Genomic DNA, 16,801 nt, shown 5'->3' with positions numbered 1-16,801 from the left:
CCAAGTTTGGGTATACCATGTCCATAACCGCTCTGGCAAATAGCAGGAATTATCCCCAGGAGCAGGGAACCTTGTTTCTGCATTTTGTTGTGGTGGTGGTTGCTGTGATGCTAAGTCATGTCCGACTCCTTGCGACCCCATGGACCACGGCGTGGGGACCCCCCGCCCTCCACCGTCTCCCAGAGTTTGCTCAAATTCATGTTCATTGCATCCATGGCAGAGGTGGTATTCAGCAAGTTCTGACCAGTTCTGGAGAACCGGCAAATGCCACCGCTGACTGCCCCGCCTCCATCTATTCTCTGCCTGATCAGCTTGGTCTTCTTTTGTTGCCCTGCACAGGAGAACGGAGCTGGAAAGCAGGTTAGTGGGGTGGGGAGGGAATGGAGATTTTGCAGTATCCTTCGTCTGCCATGCCAGCAGAACCGATAGGACTGTGTTTCTCCAACAATACCCCCCCCCCCACAGGAAGGCCGAGCACTGTTTTATAGGCACGAAGTGAAATTAAGCCCCGCCCCCAAAATTTGGGCCTATTTAAACCATGCGTTCCCTGCCATTTTTCACATCACTTGAACTACACAGGGTGAAGAGAAACGGGGGGGAGGGGGGAATTTGCCTTTAGGAGCGCCCTGCAGGTAGCCTCAGCTAGAGCACCCCACAGACAGACTCGCCTCTACTGGCCGATAGAAGCACCCCAAGGGCAGAGCCACCCACCGCTTCTATCGGCCGTTAGGAGCGGCCTCGTGGCGAGGCGTGGCTGCCCACGGGGCACTCCTAACGGCCAATAGAAGCGCCCGGAGAGCAAAGTCACCAGCCACTTCAATCAGCCAATAGAAGTGGCCTCATGGCGAGGCGTGGCTGCCCGTGCGGCGCTCCTAACGGCCAATAGAAGTGCCCCGATGGCAGAGTCACCAGCCGCTTCAATCAGCCGATAGAAGTGGCCTCGTGGAGAGGCGTGGCTGCCCGCGGGGCGCTCCTAATAGCTGTTAGGAGTGCCCTGTGGGCAGCCACGCCTCGCCACGAGGCCGCACCTATTGGCCGATAGAAGCGCCCCGAGCGCAGAGTCACTAGCGGCTTCCATCTGTGTTAAATATGCCAGAAATAAGTTTATGAATTGAATTTCCTTAACATTTAACTGTCAGTTTAATGCTTGCATTTGCACAATGTACTAAATTTAAGGTTTTAACTTTGCTTATTTTTATTATTTACCCTGTTACACAACTTAGTTGACTTCTTGGTGAACTTATAATGTATTGATTAATCCAAGAAAATAGATTACAGTATAGTAATTCCATAACAAAGCTAGATGTGCTGTGCAAGCACAGGGATAACATTCAAGGATATTTCCAGATATTTGTTGTGCAATTATTCTGGCATATTTAACATCAAACACAGTTCATCAGTCTGTTTGAAAACTATTCTGCAGCATTTTAGAGTAAATTAATAACTCTATTGGCTTCTTCGATGATTATAGGTACCAATAGTCCTTGACTGTTGTGTTCATTTAGTGATTGTTCAAGGATTATTGTGTTCATTTAGTTCAAGGATATTTCCAGTTATGTGTTGTGAAATTATTCTGTCATTTAAATGAATATCTAGATTTCATCATACTCAACTCATCAATTTATATTTTCTGCTTCTTCATTTTTTTCTACAATAACAAAAATCCATTGAAAAATAATAGGTGAAATAACTGCAGTGTGTTTCCGACTGGCAGCATTATCCACTCTTTTTTTTTAAAGGATCCAACGAGGCATGCAATAGGAATGAAATATATACATGCCTAAATATGGGGTGAGCAATCCTGTCACTAGATCAGGGACAGCTTAGTAGTTCAACTTTGTGCTTGGCCACAAAGTCTCTTGAATGACTTGGATCCATGCACTATTCTATCTTACTTTTTGTTTGAAAATTATTAATTAAAGAAGAATGCAGTACCACCACCACCCCACTTTGGAGGAAGGGTAGAATAAAATGCAAATATATATTAGACTTGTGATAATTTGGACTCTGGGGAAAAGTAACATACATGCAAAAAAACCCACTTCCTTTGTCTATGAATATTGTAATATTTAAGTTATTTTAATGTCCTGGAATATCTACCATAGGAATGGGGGATTTAAGAGATGTGTATCGTCTTATTCTACGGGCAAACTACAGGAACGGGGCGAGGTAGGTACCGTATTTGCACAAAGCACGCCGCACACTACAAAGTCTGTGTAGAAGCCAAAACTATATTTGTGGATTCCCCTTGTACTGTCTGAAAAAGAGATGCCAAAATACCCCATCAACCACACAAGGGAGAGCTGAAGACGGACTCACCACCTGTCCGTGGTCGGCCGCAAGCAAAACCTTGAGAAGAAGGTAGGAGAAAGGCGGGCTGTTTAGCTCGCAGTTTTATGGACAGCAATCTCCATGTTCCTCCTCGAAGCATACCTTCCACCTCGAAGACGCTAGTGGATGGCAAGGGGCACAAAGATCCCCCCAACCTCCCTTTCAAACCAAGCAATTGAGTCAACTGTGAGTTCCCTTAGTTGGCAGCCTAAGTGGAGGGGCCCGGAACCGCCCATCGCAGGTGATAGATTAGCTTCTTTAGCGACCCTCCTGGAAGGGAGGATACAGTGTCCGGATTGCATTGTCCCGCGACACTCCTGGGACTCTGTCCAAGTGGTTGCAGTGGGAAATCGGGGCTGGGAGGAAGCAGGAGGAGGGAGGGCGGGAGGAAATAGGGCTATCTGAGGGGATGAAGAGCGGCTGGCTTGGGAAGCAGAAATGCAGCGGGAATCTTGGGGTCGTCTGATATTTACTCTGACGATGGTATATGTATGCGATTGAGTTTGCCATTGGGAACCCGATGCGTAGCCATGCCTCGCCACCAGCCGCTTCTATCAGCTGATAGAAGCGGCCTCGTGGCAAGTTGTGGCTGGCTGCGGGGCATTCTAGGTGGGGGTGCATATGGGGTGGGGAAATTAAGTCACCCCTATAAAGAAGGCCTAGCCGTTTTTTCGGGGCTCAAATAAAAATAAGGCCCAGCCTTATTTTATGAGAAACACGATAAAAAAAATGTGAATCCCACCCACTGATCCATGACAGTATCTAACCATTTCATCTTCTGCTGTCCCCTTCTCCTTTTGCCTTCGGTCTTTCCCAATACAGTAGAACCTCTGGTCATGAACGCTTCTGACCACAACCAAATCAGGTTCCGACCAAACAATTTCACATTTTTTTTTTTTCATGGCCAATTTTCCCTTCCACGCCATTTTTTTTTTGTAAGCACCAATTTCCAAAATTAGGTTCGGGTGACGACCAAATTGGGTTGCGACCAAAGTAATGGAATGAATTATGGTCGTGACCAGAGGTTCTACTATATCAGAATTTTTTTCCAAGGACTCCTCTCTTCTCATTTGGTGGCCAAAAGATTTGGGCTTCAGCTTCAATCTCTGTCCTTCCAAAGGACAATTAGAGTGGATTCAATCTCCTTGCAATTTCAAGAGTCTTCAGCATTAGGTTACTATCTACTTAAACATGTTTTATTTTAATTACTTTTTCACTGTTTTAATTATTTTAATTACTTATTCGCTGTATTTATTTAAGTGAATTTTTCTTTACATAAAAGTTCAGCAAATGTATATATAGACTTTTATCCATATACAGATAGTCTTCAACTTACAACCATAGTTGAGCTTGGAATTATGGTCATAACTCATGCTGGTCATTAAGTGGGTCATCACATAACTGCGCCCAATTTTATGACCTTTTTTGTGGTCATTGTAAAGCAAATGAAGCTGTCATTAAGTGAACATCATGGACATTAAGCAAACCTACTGTTTGCAATGGGAGTGGGTGTTTTTTTTTTTGCTGGTAACAAGAATTAAATGTTAGTTTCTGGTTAAAAAAAAGTTGTAATGTGCATCACATGACTGCAGGACATTGCAAATGACCATAAATGTGGATCATAACTTTGAATGGTCACTAGGCAACCAATTGTAAATCTACCTATACCTGGTTGAGTATGAAGCTGATCCTTATTGTCTCTCTATTGCAGGGGTGGGCAAACCTTTTGGCTTGGGGGCCGCATTGACTTTTAAAATTTGACAGACGGGCCGGGTCAGCACAAGATTTTTTGGGAATCGCCCCCCCCTTCCCCTCCCTCTTCTCCTCCTTCCCCTCCCCTTGGAGGCCCCCTGAGTCAGGAGTTGCTACCGCCGGCGCAGCTCCGGTCCCGCATTGCCTGGGGAAGGGAAAGGCAAAAGGGAAGAGCCGCGGCGGTGCTTTGCAACGGAGCAGCGGCATCGGAGGCTCAGGCTCAGTGGCTCCTGGTTTTGCCTTTTCCTTCCCAAGGCAACGCGGGACTGGAGCCGCGCGGAGCTGCGTCAGCGGTAGCAACTCCTGACAGCCCCAGCCAGACACCTGAGCGGAGCCGGGCAGAACTGCCTGTTGCTGCTGCCGGAGCATTGCCGGGTCACCTCCTCCAAGCAGCCCGCCCGCCGGGCTTCCTCTCCGCCGCATGGCTCGGGGCCAGGCCCGAGCGCCCGCGAGTTAAAAGGAAGCCGGAAGTTGCTGGGAAGTTGCTCGGGTGCTGGGAGCAGGCTTTTAAAGTGCCGCCCGAGCAAAGTTTAAGCAGCCCGCCCGCCACGCCGGGCGGAACCTTCCCGCTCCTCGGCGGGAAGACGCTCCAGCCTGCAAACTTGGAAGTTTTGGAAGACGCTCCAGCCTGCAAACCAGCCTGGAAGCCCCGGAAAAAAAGGGGATCGGGCGGGGACTCACCTTCGGAGAGGTCGCACTCGAAGGTGATTTCGAACTCCCAGCCGAGGCCTTTGCAAAGTTCTTTTCTTTCCTACCCCGAGAGCGCTCCGCACTGTTTTGCAGCTTTGGGGGCCACGCGGCACAGGGCAATACGCCACGCCCAGTGATTTGTTTTCAGGGGCGGGCCGGATTGGACAGACCAACGGGCCGGATGCGGCCCGCGGGCCGTAGTTTGCCCACCCCTGCTCTATTGCCTCTATTTCAAATCATTGCACTTAACTTTCCTTCAGGGTAATAGGTGAAAAAGTCAAATTTGAAGTTCCTCTTGGACCGTTTTGGAAAATTCCTCTAACACTTGTACAGCCAAAGACCATTTACACTGTATCACTGGTACCCTGGGAGTAAGACAATATCATAAGGAAATAGCATAGAAAAAATGTCCGGGAATGTTTAATCTAAATCAGGGGTCCCCAAACTTGGCAACTTTAAGACTTGTGGACTTCAACTCCCAGAATTCTGGGAGTTGAAGTCCACAAGTCTTAAAGTTGCCAAGTTTGGAGAGCTCTGATCTAAATATTTATATGTACAGGTAGTCCTCGACGTATGACCACAATTGAGCCCAATTGTTAAGTGAGACGTGCTAAGGGAGTTTTGCCACCGTTTTATGACCTTTCTTGCCATAGTTGTTAAGGGAATCACTGCGGTTGATAAGTTAGGAACGCAGTTGTTAAGTGAACCTGGCTTCCCCATTGACTTTGGTTGTGAGAAGGTCGCAAAAGGGGAATCACATGATTTTGGGACACCGCAACCGTCATGAATTAGGAACCAGTTGCCAAGCACCTGAATTTTGATCACATGACCACGGGGGTGCTGCAACATTGTACCTGTGAAAAACGGTCATAAGTCACTGTTTTCAGTGCCATTGTTAACTTCAAACGGTCACTAAGTGAACCGTTGTAAGTTGTGGACTACCTGTAAATAGACCCAAAGGAGGGAGCAAAAAACATGAATATGATGGTGGGATGAAGAAGAATAAAATATCGCTCTGTTCAAGTTCAAAATCACACATTTTGCTTCCCTACATTGAGGGCCATAGCCAGCAAGCAATGTTAATGGATGATCTTATCCATGTTTCCGCTTCTAGCTATAAAAGCTTTCCTCTGTCAAGCAGGTTTCTCTATCTTGGTTTTCCATCTTTTGAATTTTCTCTTTTTTTCAATGTTAATTCTGAGCCATGAATTTAAGGCAAGTTAGACTGTACAATTGGTTTTTTTGTTCCCAGGATGACGGACACAAGAGGAGGAGTTTTATTAGTATTGCTTGTTTTCTGGCTTTTGTAATACAGGTAGTCCTCAACTTACAACAGTTCATTTAGTGACTGCGAAGGGATAACACACTGAAAAAGGGGCTTATGACCGTTTTTGTCACACTTATGACCACGGCAGCATTTTCCTTGGCCATGCGGTCAAAATTCAGACCTTTGGCAACTGACTCAATATTTATGACCGTCGCCAGAGTCACGCGGCCAATTTTTGCGACCTTCTGACAAGCAAAATCAGTGGGGAAGCTGGATTCACTTAACAACGGTGTTTCCAACATAACCACTGCAGGAAGGGATTCAGTTGTGGCAAGAAAAGTTGTAACATGGGGCAAAAAAAACCTCACATAATGAACGCTTCACTTAGCAACAGAAATGTCGGGCTCAACTGTGGTCCTAAGGCGAGGACTACCTGTAATTACAAGAATACAAGGTAGAGACAGAAAAGCTGACAATCAGGCTGTTGAGTGAGTTTCAAAAACTTGCTCTTCGTGCATTAATTCCCAGAACTGTGAATGAAAGACAGAAGTGTTTTTACCAGCAGTTAATATACCTTGAAGGCCCAGATCTTTTAGAGTGTTATAACCTCCTGGCTGTAAGAGTTCTCCAACAATCCTATCAGGTTCCTTCAAATCCCGCTCAATGACCGTCACTTTCCTTCCATCCCGGGCCAGCACCGTGGCCAGAGCAGAGCCGAGCACACCAGCCCCCACGATGATCACTTCTGGATCAGGCTGAGCAGCGGCTGTCAAAGCTGAATCGGTTTCTGTTCTACTGTCAGGTGAAGGAATGACTCCTCTTGTACCCTGTCAGAAAGGAGACAAAGCAAAGGCATTTGAGCTGGTACAATGGCCATACAATATGCAGCAGATTTAATGACACTCAGGCACGCAGTGGCTCATACGGTTAGGACGCTGGGCTGACAATCAGCAGGCCCGCGTTCGAGACCTGGTTACTGCTGTGGGATGGGATGACATCCCGTCCCAAGGTCCAGCTGCTGGCGGCCCAACAGTTCGAAAGTAGGTGACTGTGAGTAGATGGATGGGTACCACTTTGCCAGACAACTTAAATGAGGGCATGAAAGGAGCTCCCAACTGGGCATTCCTCAGGCAACCTTTCAGTCCTTTCACAATCCAGAAACCGTTTGGTACTCCCAATACAATTATAGTAGTACAAGTCGTCCTCAATGTACAACAGTTTGTTTAGTGATTGTTCAGTTACAATGGAAAAATGTGACCTATGACAGTTTTTTACACTTACGACTGTTGTAGCATCCCCATCATCACATCATCAAAATTCAGACCCTTGGCAATTGACTCATATTTATGATGGTTGCAGTGTCCTGGGGTCATGTGATCAGCTTTTGTGACTGTCTGGCAAGCAAAGTCAACAAGGAAATGAGATTCACTTAACAATCCTGTTACTCATTTAACAACTGCAGTGATTCACTTAACGACTATGGCAAGAAAGGTCATAAATCGGGGCAAAATTCATTTAACAAATGTTCTCACTTGGCAACAGACATTTTGGGCTCAATTGTAGTTTTAAGTTGAAGACTCCCTGTAGTCAGACTCAGTTTAAAGCAGTCTAAATTCTATGTCACACTTAAAAACTGTATTTGAGGGGTATTTTGGATGTATTTGGATAACCACAATATCTACCCCACAACCTTAGGGCTTATGTACCTGCATCAGATAAAAGGAGGCATGTCTCTAAATACACCATATGTGGGACCACATCACTGAACACGTAAGGCCATTTTCGGTATTTGGGTGCCAAGAAATGGAATGAAATATGAGAAAAGAAGAAGTCGTCTCTGATTTTGAACATTCACAATTCAAAGGTCAGGAATTAGATTTTTCAGAGCACCAGTACAACAGCATAGTAAAATTCTTGGCAATTTCCCCTGTTTTCTGGCCTCTTCATGTTTAGAATTTCTGCCCTCAGGTTAGTAGATTGTTTCAGATAATTCCAAATACTGTTTTGTCAGATATTTCTGTTTCACAGTCTAGGTAAACTGGTTACATCAGAATTCTAACATTTTACTGGGCATATCTTGCAGATATTTCTTCCTACAAGACTTGATTTCTTCAAAAAACTGCATAGTTACACAAATAGTCCTTTGGGCTATTCCCATGCAAATAAGCAACGTTAGGTGGAGTGAAGGAAAGGAATAAGCAACAGCAAGTCAAAGAAAGTAAAGGCTTAAGATAATAAAAGGAGCTACAGCTGAAACTGGTTTATATCACCATTCACTAAGTCTCTACTTTTTATGTTGCAAACCACCTTTGCTTCCATCAAAGCCATAAGCAACATCATACACTGCCTCTTGGGTTTTTTTTCTAAAATTTACCTCTCTCACAAATCTTCGTTTTGCTGTGTTGTTCATCATCTGGGTACCACTTGCAATCTCTCACTCCACTTTTGCTGTCGAGCGCAATTCTTCCATTAATTTTCAAATCTGCACTTCTTATGCAACACGCAACCTATCTCAGATAAGCTATAAATCATTCAACGATTTGACTTCCTTTGCATAGCAAAGTTCATGCTGTCAGGGTTCCAAATATACCTATAGCAAACAGAACTTTGAGGCAAGCAATTTCCTCAGAGAACACTTTGGATATTCAGTGGAACCTCAGGTCGCGAACGCTTCTGTTCGTAACCAAATCAGATGACGACCAGAATTTACGGCAAAGTTTTGTTTCTGGTCGCGAGCACATCTTTGGGTGGCGAGGGGACACAGCCGCAGCGATTTTCCCTGCCATGGCAATTTCCCCTTTGGCCTCATTTTTTTTCATCCGCACATGCGCAGACAGTCATGCTTCCAGTCACAACCAAGTCGGGTTGCAACCATAGTCCTGGAACAGATTACAGTTGCGACCCGAGGTTCCACTGTATCATATTGACACAGGCTGGGGAAAACCAACTCTCAAGGTTCCCGCAGTTTTCAGCTAATTAAAAGTAAAGTTTTTCCCCCATCCCCAAACAATCAGTCACCTAGTCTAATCAGGGCACTGTCCAGTTGCTTGGTAACATCACTCCTCCTCTCTTCAGCCACCTGTTGGAATGTCCTTGGTTCTCAGGGGAAACTATTTTGTTTTGGCTACACAACTGCAGCTATCTCTATTTCTCCCTGCCTATCCCTCAGCACCACTGTGGCAACACTGAAGCCTCCAAGATGAGCTCAATCAGGCCAGCTTCAGAGTTGACATATGCATATTCATGTTTCCAATCAGCTCAGTTCTAACACCGTAAGGATTCCTTTAACTTCAACTGACAAATATATTAAATGCCCACGGAAACATTATACATCCTTCTTTTCTTGCCTGCTTAAGATCAAACCATTTGCTCCACTTTCAACCACACTTCACTTCCATCATACAAACACTTAACACACCCAGCAATCAAACTCAAGTTTCTTTGCTTATGTTTATGTTTTCTAAATCAATATTTCTTAAACATTTCTCTCTCAGGACTTTCCCACTTTTAAAAATTATGGAGGACTCTTAAAAGAGCTTTTGTTCTTATGGGTTATATTTATTAATATTTACTGCACTAAAAAAGAAAACTGAAGCATTCCTTCAGTGTTTTTCTTTACTAAATCTTGTAAAAATAACAATATTAAACCGATTAGATATTATCACAAATATTTTTCATGGAAAAAACCTGGTGGCAGCCAGTGGCAATAAGGTATGCAGGCCATCAAAAAGACAGAGATTGGGGGAGAGATAGGCAGGTGGGGTAGTTCTAGAGTATATATATTTTTTCTTTCTTTCCTTGTCTTCATTAACTCATGCTCAATATTATAAACATTATTATATACAGTACATTCCACATTACAATCTTTCTTTCACATGGTCATCCACAAACGTGCCTGTGGATTTTAACCTCTATTGTTCACCATAGCTTTGGCCAAAGGCTTCCAAATAGGTAGTCCTCAACTTACAATGGCAATTCCATCACAACCCTTAGCAACCACAACCCTTAGCAAACCAAACTCCAATCCCTGGAGTTCCAGCCACATTAACCAAATCCCACAGTCATTAGATGAGGGAGTTCCCTGACAGATTCCCACGACTAAAGTCAGTGGGGAGCTGGCAGGAAACTGTAAATCCCAGATCAGTAGGCATGTAAATGGCTGCTGCTGGATTGAGGGAGAGGAATGTGAGAAATGTGGGGGAAGGTTGCGCAGGGCATGAGGGAATGCGCATGAGAACGTAGATCAGGGAAGGTGCGCAGGACTGCAAGGAAGGAATGGGAAGAGTGTGCGTAAATGCACAAGTGGGTGGGGTGCAAGCACAGAGGGGCTGGGGGACAATGCGTGGGTGGGACAGACTTACTACAGCAACTTGTGACTATTTATTCATTTATTGGATTTATATTGCCGCCTATTCACCCATGGCGACTCGAGGCGGCTTAAAGAATGTAAAACCATATTTAAAATTAAAAAAAAAAACAATAAAAACTAACAAAAAGAATCGAATAAATTAATAAAGTACAATAGAACAAAATCTGGAAAAAAAATAAAAAATAAAAAAATCACCCCTCGCCCCGACAACAGATCACATGAGCCATTTGATGGGCTCCATCCCGCTCTGGATTCCCCAGGCCCGCTGGCAGAACCAGGTCTTCAGTGCCTCCCAGAAGAGTATTAGTGAGGGGGCCATTCTAATCTCTGGGGGAATGATGTTCCAAAGAGAGGGAGCCACCACGGAGAAGGCCCTTCTTCTGGGTCCCACCAGGTATATCTCGCTCAGGGATGGGACCTGCAACATTCCCTGCCTCTTCACTCTAATGGGTCGGGTAGATGTAACCGGCAGGAGACATTCCCTCAGATAACCTGGTCCCAAGTCATGAAGGGCTTTAAAGGTGACAACCAGCACCTTGAATTGCACCTGGAAGCAAATTGGCAACCAATGCAGCTCCCGCAGGAGAGGTAAAACATATGCACACTGGGGTCTGCACAAAACCATGCAGGCCGCTACATTTTGCACCAACTGGAGCTTCCGGGTGTTCTTCAAGGGCAGCCCCATGTGGAGCGCATTGCAATAATCAAGACAGGAAGTAACTAGGGCATGAATGACTGTGAGTAGGGACTGTTGGTCCAGGAAAGGGTGTAACTGGTGCACAACCTGCAATTGCACAAAGGCCTTTTTGGCCACGACCGCTACCTGCTCTTTGAGCAGGAGTCGTGAGTCCAGGAAAACCCCTAGATTACACACTAGGTCTGTTTGGGGTAGTGCCACCCCATCCAAGACCACTGACGTTTTGGGGGAGCTAGCAGGAAGGTTGCAAATGGTGATCACCTGATCATGGGGCAGCACAACCAATTTTAAGTGTAAACCAGTTGCCAAGCACCAAGATGGCGATCATATGACCACAGAAATACTGGGACAGCCAAAACTCCAAGGACCGGTTGTTAACACCCAGTTGTTCAGCGCCATGGTAACTTTGAACAGTTGCTGAACGAATGGTTGTAGGTCAAGAACTACTGTATAACTTTTTGTACAACTAGATTGCCAGGTTTAAATATATCAATGCACCATTTCCTGCTAATGGTAAGACACAGCTCTGATCAGTTTGACACATCTGATTAATGTACCACATATGCAAGCAAAGTCATTTATTCCAAAATACTCCCATTATTCTATGTAAGCCAGAACCTCTTACCAAACAAAACTTTGAAACTGAACTTTTTTCCCCCCACTTATCACCTAGAAGGAACATAAGTGTTCTGGCACTCTAAATACAAGTGGCTGTACCAAGGAAAACCAGTGGTAGAATTACATTGCATGTAAATATACAAACGTTCAAAAGCAATGAAAAACAGCTTCCTGCCATATTTAATTTTCAGCACCTCAGAGAAAACTTGTTTTGTTACTAACTTGTTTTGCAGATGGACATGTATTTGGTGTATCATACTGAAAAGTAGAGTTCACTAACTATAAATTTACTGACTGAATTTACTTTAAAATGTATTTATTACAAATGGGCTTATAAAGTGCTGAATCATGAGGAACTCGTTTTTCATTTGTGCCTCTTTAGAAGTAGCAGATAAGCAAAGCATTAGTAGTGACTGTCGAAGATCCTATTCTTTGGTTCTCATCTCAAGTCTACGGGCTCTAAGAATTCATAAACTGCTCCTTTCTAAGTTCCCCACTATCACTAATGGCTGACCGAATGCATGAAATCATGCCTGTTGGGTTAGGAAAACTACCACAGATTTCATTCAAGTTTTAATTGTTTCATGGCCTTTGCACCCAATATAAAATATATTTGATATTTCAAATTTTGTAACTATAGTCTAGTCCAGAGATTGAGAGGCACAGTGGCCAAAAGGTGAAGACGCTCGCCTCACACTTGGGAGGTGGAGAGTTCAATCCCAGGCAGCAGCAGATGTTTCTCTATCAGGGTGCAAAAAGAAAATATTTGCTGAGAACTCTGGGAGGGCAACTGGCTAGTAAATGCTCAGCTCCATTCAGTCACTCTGACTCCAGCCCGATAAAAGGGTCATTAAAATGGGGTGGGGGGAAGTCTAGTCCAGCAGTTCTTAAACATTTAGATCCCGGGACTCCTTTACATTCTCAAAAATAATTGAGACCCCAAAGAGCTTTGATTTATATGGGTTATAATTATCAATATTTACTACATTATAAATTAAAACTAAAAAAAGTTACAGTATTTATCTGTTTGACTTTACCGATCTCTAGGGCTCCCCAGACTGAATTTTGAGAACCACTGTTCTGGTCTATAGGTGTTCTTGTTGCTCAACAGTTCCACATTCCAGTTCTGCCAGATCCATATCATGAATATACAAGATCAGCCCATTGACAACCATGATGAATTATGCTCCCATGTACCTTTGAACGGGTGTTTTTCACCTCTGCTGTCAAAGAATTCTTCACTTAGAGGTATCACGACAGTACAGGTAATTCCCAACTTGGGATCAGAATTTATCTTGCTAAAGCAAGACAGTTATTAAGTAAACCGTGCCCAATTTTACAAGTTTTGCACAGTTGTTAAGCAAATCATGAGTCGTGGGGGTGCAATAAGCCATGGTGGCGCAGTGGTTAGAATGCTGTACTGCAGGCTACTTCTGCTGACTGCCAACTGCCTGCAATTTGGCCATTCAAATCTCACCAAGTGGTTGTCTCAGCCTTCCATCCTTCTGAAATGGGTAAAAGGAGGACCCAGATTGTTGGGGGACAATATGCTGACTCTGTAAACCACTTAGAGAGGGCTGTAAAGCGCTGTGAAGTGGTATAAATAAGTCTCAGCGTTATCGCTAAGTGCTATTGCAAATCACTGCAGTCGTTAAGTGAATTGTTCAGCGAATCCAGTTTCCCTTAACTTTGTCAGAAACCAGCTGAGAAGGTCACAAATAGCAATCATATGACCTCAGGACACTGAAACCGTCGTAAATACATGCCAATTGCCAAGTGCCCAAACTTTGGTCATGTAACCACGGGCCTGCTGCAATACTCATAAAGGTGGGGACCAGTGTTGTAATTATGAACAGTCATTAAATGAGTGGTTATAAGTCACCTGTACGTGGGACTTTCTGTTTCTCCAGCACTAATCAATTGGGCCAGCTTGCAATTCCCATCATCCGTAACTAACAAACATAAGTGTATACTGAAAATTAGAAACCAAGAGATTGAGGGGAGGTTTATGTTAAGGTAAATAATGTGGGAATCACATTGTCTCTTCCATCCTTCTGCCTTCAAATATGTTGGGCAACTTCTAGAATTCCCAGCAACAATTCCTCCCCCCCCCCCAAAAAATTGTCATCCTAGGACTTAAGTGATCTGGAGAAAATCACAATGGTAAAAACTTGGCTAGATTTAGATCCAAACTGATCTAAATGATCCAAACACATAAAGAGTTTATGTAACCATAATTTATTGAACTGATACAAGATATTGAATGATAATTGAAAACACACTGAGGTAAAATGTGATTACTTTATGACACATTCAACCAAGAAGACTTACTTGCAAGTGAATTTAAATAAGTAGTCTATTACTGTAGCTGCTTTGCATACATAACTGAAATTGCAAGAGAATGTGCCTGTTATTCCATAGTTGTAGCCCTCATCCTAGCAACCTGAAATAATTGGCTGGGGTCCAAAATCCTAGAATTATATAACTGAGACACATTATGTACATTCAAGATAAACTTTCAAAGCTAAGTTTTATGTAAGTGAACACTACTTTAGTGGTAAAATCATCTAAAATCTGATGTTCCTTCAATTTTAATTTTGCCGTAAAATTCATGAGAAGCCTTCTGGAACACAAATTTGTAATAGTGTTTTCACAGCTATCCTATGTATTTTGTCCACCCCCAAATAAAAAAAAAAGAGTATTCTCTTTTAAACTGTTCAACTAAAACAGAGCATACCTTTCTGGTCTTCGGCTGCAGTTTCTTCATGGAATCAGTGTGGGATTTAGTCCAGAAAAAGCCAACGAATGGCAAGGCAGCAAGGAAATTGGAAAACATTCCACAATAAGGCTGCTTCTTATTCTGCGGTTGGGGTCCCCACACTCGGTACCAATATGAGAGCATCAAGCCAAGAGAAAAAAACACCATTGTGGAAATAAGCACCTCCTTGTTGGCATAACTTAGCAAATCTCCACATTTTTTGTAGACATAGATAAAGGAAGCAATGCCCAGAAAAGTCCACATTGTGAGCGCTCTGTTTTTGTAGGTCCAAAGATGTACAAAATTGCTTAAAAGGTTTTATAAAGACAAAAAAAAGGCACATATAAAAAAGTCACAGCAGTCAGGAAACTTCAAGGCGTTTGCTGGAGGCGCTGTCTTTCATGAAGAACATTTTGTGACACAAACCTGTCCTATTTCACTCATGCTAACCAGAGTCTAAACTATGTATGTAACAATATGTATAATTATATACTGTACAAAACTACAGTATGCCATTTAGGGCACAGGTTTCCAACATTTGTTTTAGCAGAGGCTATGAAGAATACTGTCAAATACAGTTTTTCATGCTTGCTTAAGAATAAAGAAGATTCTTGTTACATTTCCTAAATAAAAGGATAGTTTAAGGAAACATAGCTTTCAAGGATCCCTAGTTTGGTCTAATAAGAACACTGTAAGTGTTTATTACACAGCATAAATAGAAAGCTAGAAACTTCTTCCACCACGTTCTTTCAAAATGTCTTCGCATATGTCCATAAACTTCAATGTAAGGCTCATTCACTTTATCCTAATTGTTTTTGTGTACCACACATTTGATTCGAAATTCCTTTTTGGTCACAAAAACACCCCACCAATATTCTGTCAAAATAATGGATGTACCTCGAGAAACAGTACCACTTGTTTCTTACTGTTGAACAGTCTGTAGGGCTGGACCAGGATATATATCTATATCTATATAAATTTTAGGGTGCCTGACCTAATTTTAGGGTGACTTCATCCACCAAGAGTGGTAGATAAAATAATTGGCCTAATTCTGGGGCAGATTAAGTAATTAAAACATCCAGTCAAGCCAGTATGAGAAAAATGCTGCAATCCATCAGGATGTGTTTTCCTTTTCTTCTTTCTAAATACTTTAAAAGATCCTGAAAGAAAGAAAAAAAGAGATTTTTTTTTAAAAAAAACAAAAAAAGTAGAAGAACGGCTGTCATTCAAACCAGGTGGGGGCCAAGCCCTCTGACCACGATGGAAAGCATCAGGTTAGATTCCATGAGTCTCCTCCGGGCTGGTCCCATCCAGGTTCCTGACCGTGAGGGCTGGGGATGATGGAAAGGTAGTCCAAAGCTGATTTGGGGGGGAGGAAAACAAGCCAGCATTTATAGGAATGGATAGGAAACAAACCCGCATAGAGGCTTTAAAATACCTACATCTAGAGAAAACTGAATGAAAAGACGAGGTGTGTGTGTGTGGGGGGGTTCTCAAGCCCCCACCCACCCCCGTCTCCGATGTGCCCCCAAAAGCCCAAACGGGACAAGCAGAAAAGGCGATTCGCGTCCGTTGCTCGAGGATGAGGTTGCGCCCCCTTCTTCTTCTCCCTTCTTCTTCTCTCCCCCACCCCAAAAAAACGGGAGAAGGAGAAGATGTGGAGGGGGGGGGCGTCAAGGTTGGTCTTCCTCCGCAGGGCTCGCACCAGCTCCCAACCGCCTCCCCGCAACGAAGGTGCGCCGGACAGCCGAGGATGCTCCAGGAGAAGCCGGCGAAGGATCGCGCTGCAGCGACCGAGGGAAGGAGGGGCAGCGCGAGAGGCCATATGAGAAGGGGGGATGAGTTTATGCTAATTAACCTCGCCTTTCCAGCCCCTCTGGCGCGCCGGGCTCCTCGCGGCTCAGCCCCGCCTGGCCAATCGTTGGGCGCTATGCCGAGATGGCCTTATGAAGCTCCGACCAATCGGAAGGGGGAGGAGGCGGGGTTAACCGTTCCTCAGGAGCCTAGTGCGATGTGACGTGAGGAGCGCGCGAGCGCTGCTGGTTGTCATGGGGACGGAGACTCGTGTTTGGCAATTCCCCCTCCCGTGCAGACAGCGAAACCTCAAAAGGGCTTGAATTTCACGGGGGCGGGTGGGAAATGTGCTGCTCCGGGAATCGCCTCAGGATACTTCGGGATTTCTTAAAAGATGTCCTCCCCGATATCATTGTTAGAGGAACGTGGGAGGGACGGGCAAGGGAGAATCAATGTTCTGAAGGATATTTATTGAAGCCATTCTCGAAGACTGGGCTCCAAAAACCTTTTCCCCGAATAACGTTG

At 44.2% G+C, this 16,801-nt stretch overlaps 1 protein-coding gene across 1 annotated transcript in view; it reads right to left on the bottom strand.

The window, feature by feature from the left end:
- The window catches only part of SQLE (squalene epoxidase), a 34,515-nt gene extending 18,125 nt beyond the window's left edge, over nucleotides 1–16,390 (bottom strand). Inside the window, exons 1-3 of the mRNA XM_026679130.2 lie at nucleotides 15,925–16,390; nucleotides 14,462–15,642; nucleotides 6,615–6,867 (exon numbers count right to left, since the gene is read on the bottom strand). Coding sequence (XP_026534915.1) covers nucleotides 6,615–6,867; nucleotides 14,462–14,746 — 538 coding nt within the window. The 5' untranslated portion in view covers nucleotides 14,747–15,642; nucleotides 15,925–16,390. The remainder of the gene's footprint in view (nucleotides 1–6,614; nucleotides 6,868–14,461; nucleotides 15,643–15,924) is intronic.
- Nucleotides 16,391–16,801: the final 411 nt, after the last annotated feature.

The sequence above is a fragment of the Notechis scutatus genome, chromosome 3 (genome assembly GCF_049901735.1).
Source record: "Notechis scutatus isolate UNSWTSFEM ecotype Mainland chromosome 3, rNotScu1.2, whole genome shotgun sequence".
In the NCBI taxonomy this organism is placed as follows: Eukaryota; Metazoa; Chordata; class Lepidosauria; order Squamata; family Elapidae; genus Notechis; species Notechis scutatus.
The sequence above is the reverse complement of the archived record's forward strand: the minus strand, read 5'-3'. Positions and strand labels throughout refer to the sequence as shown.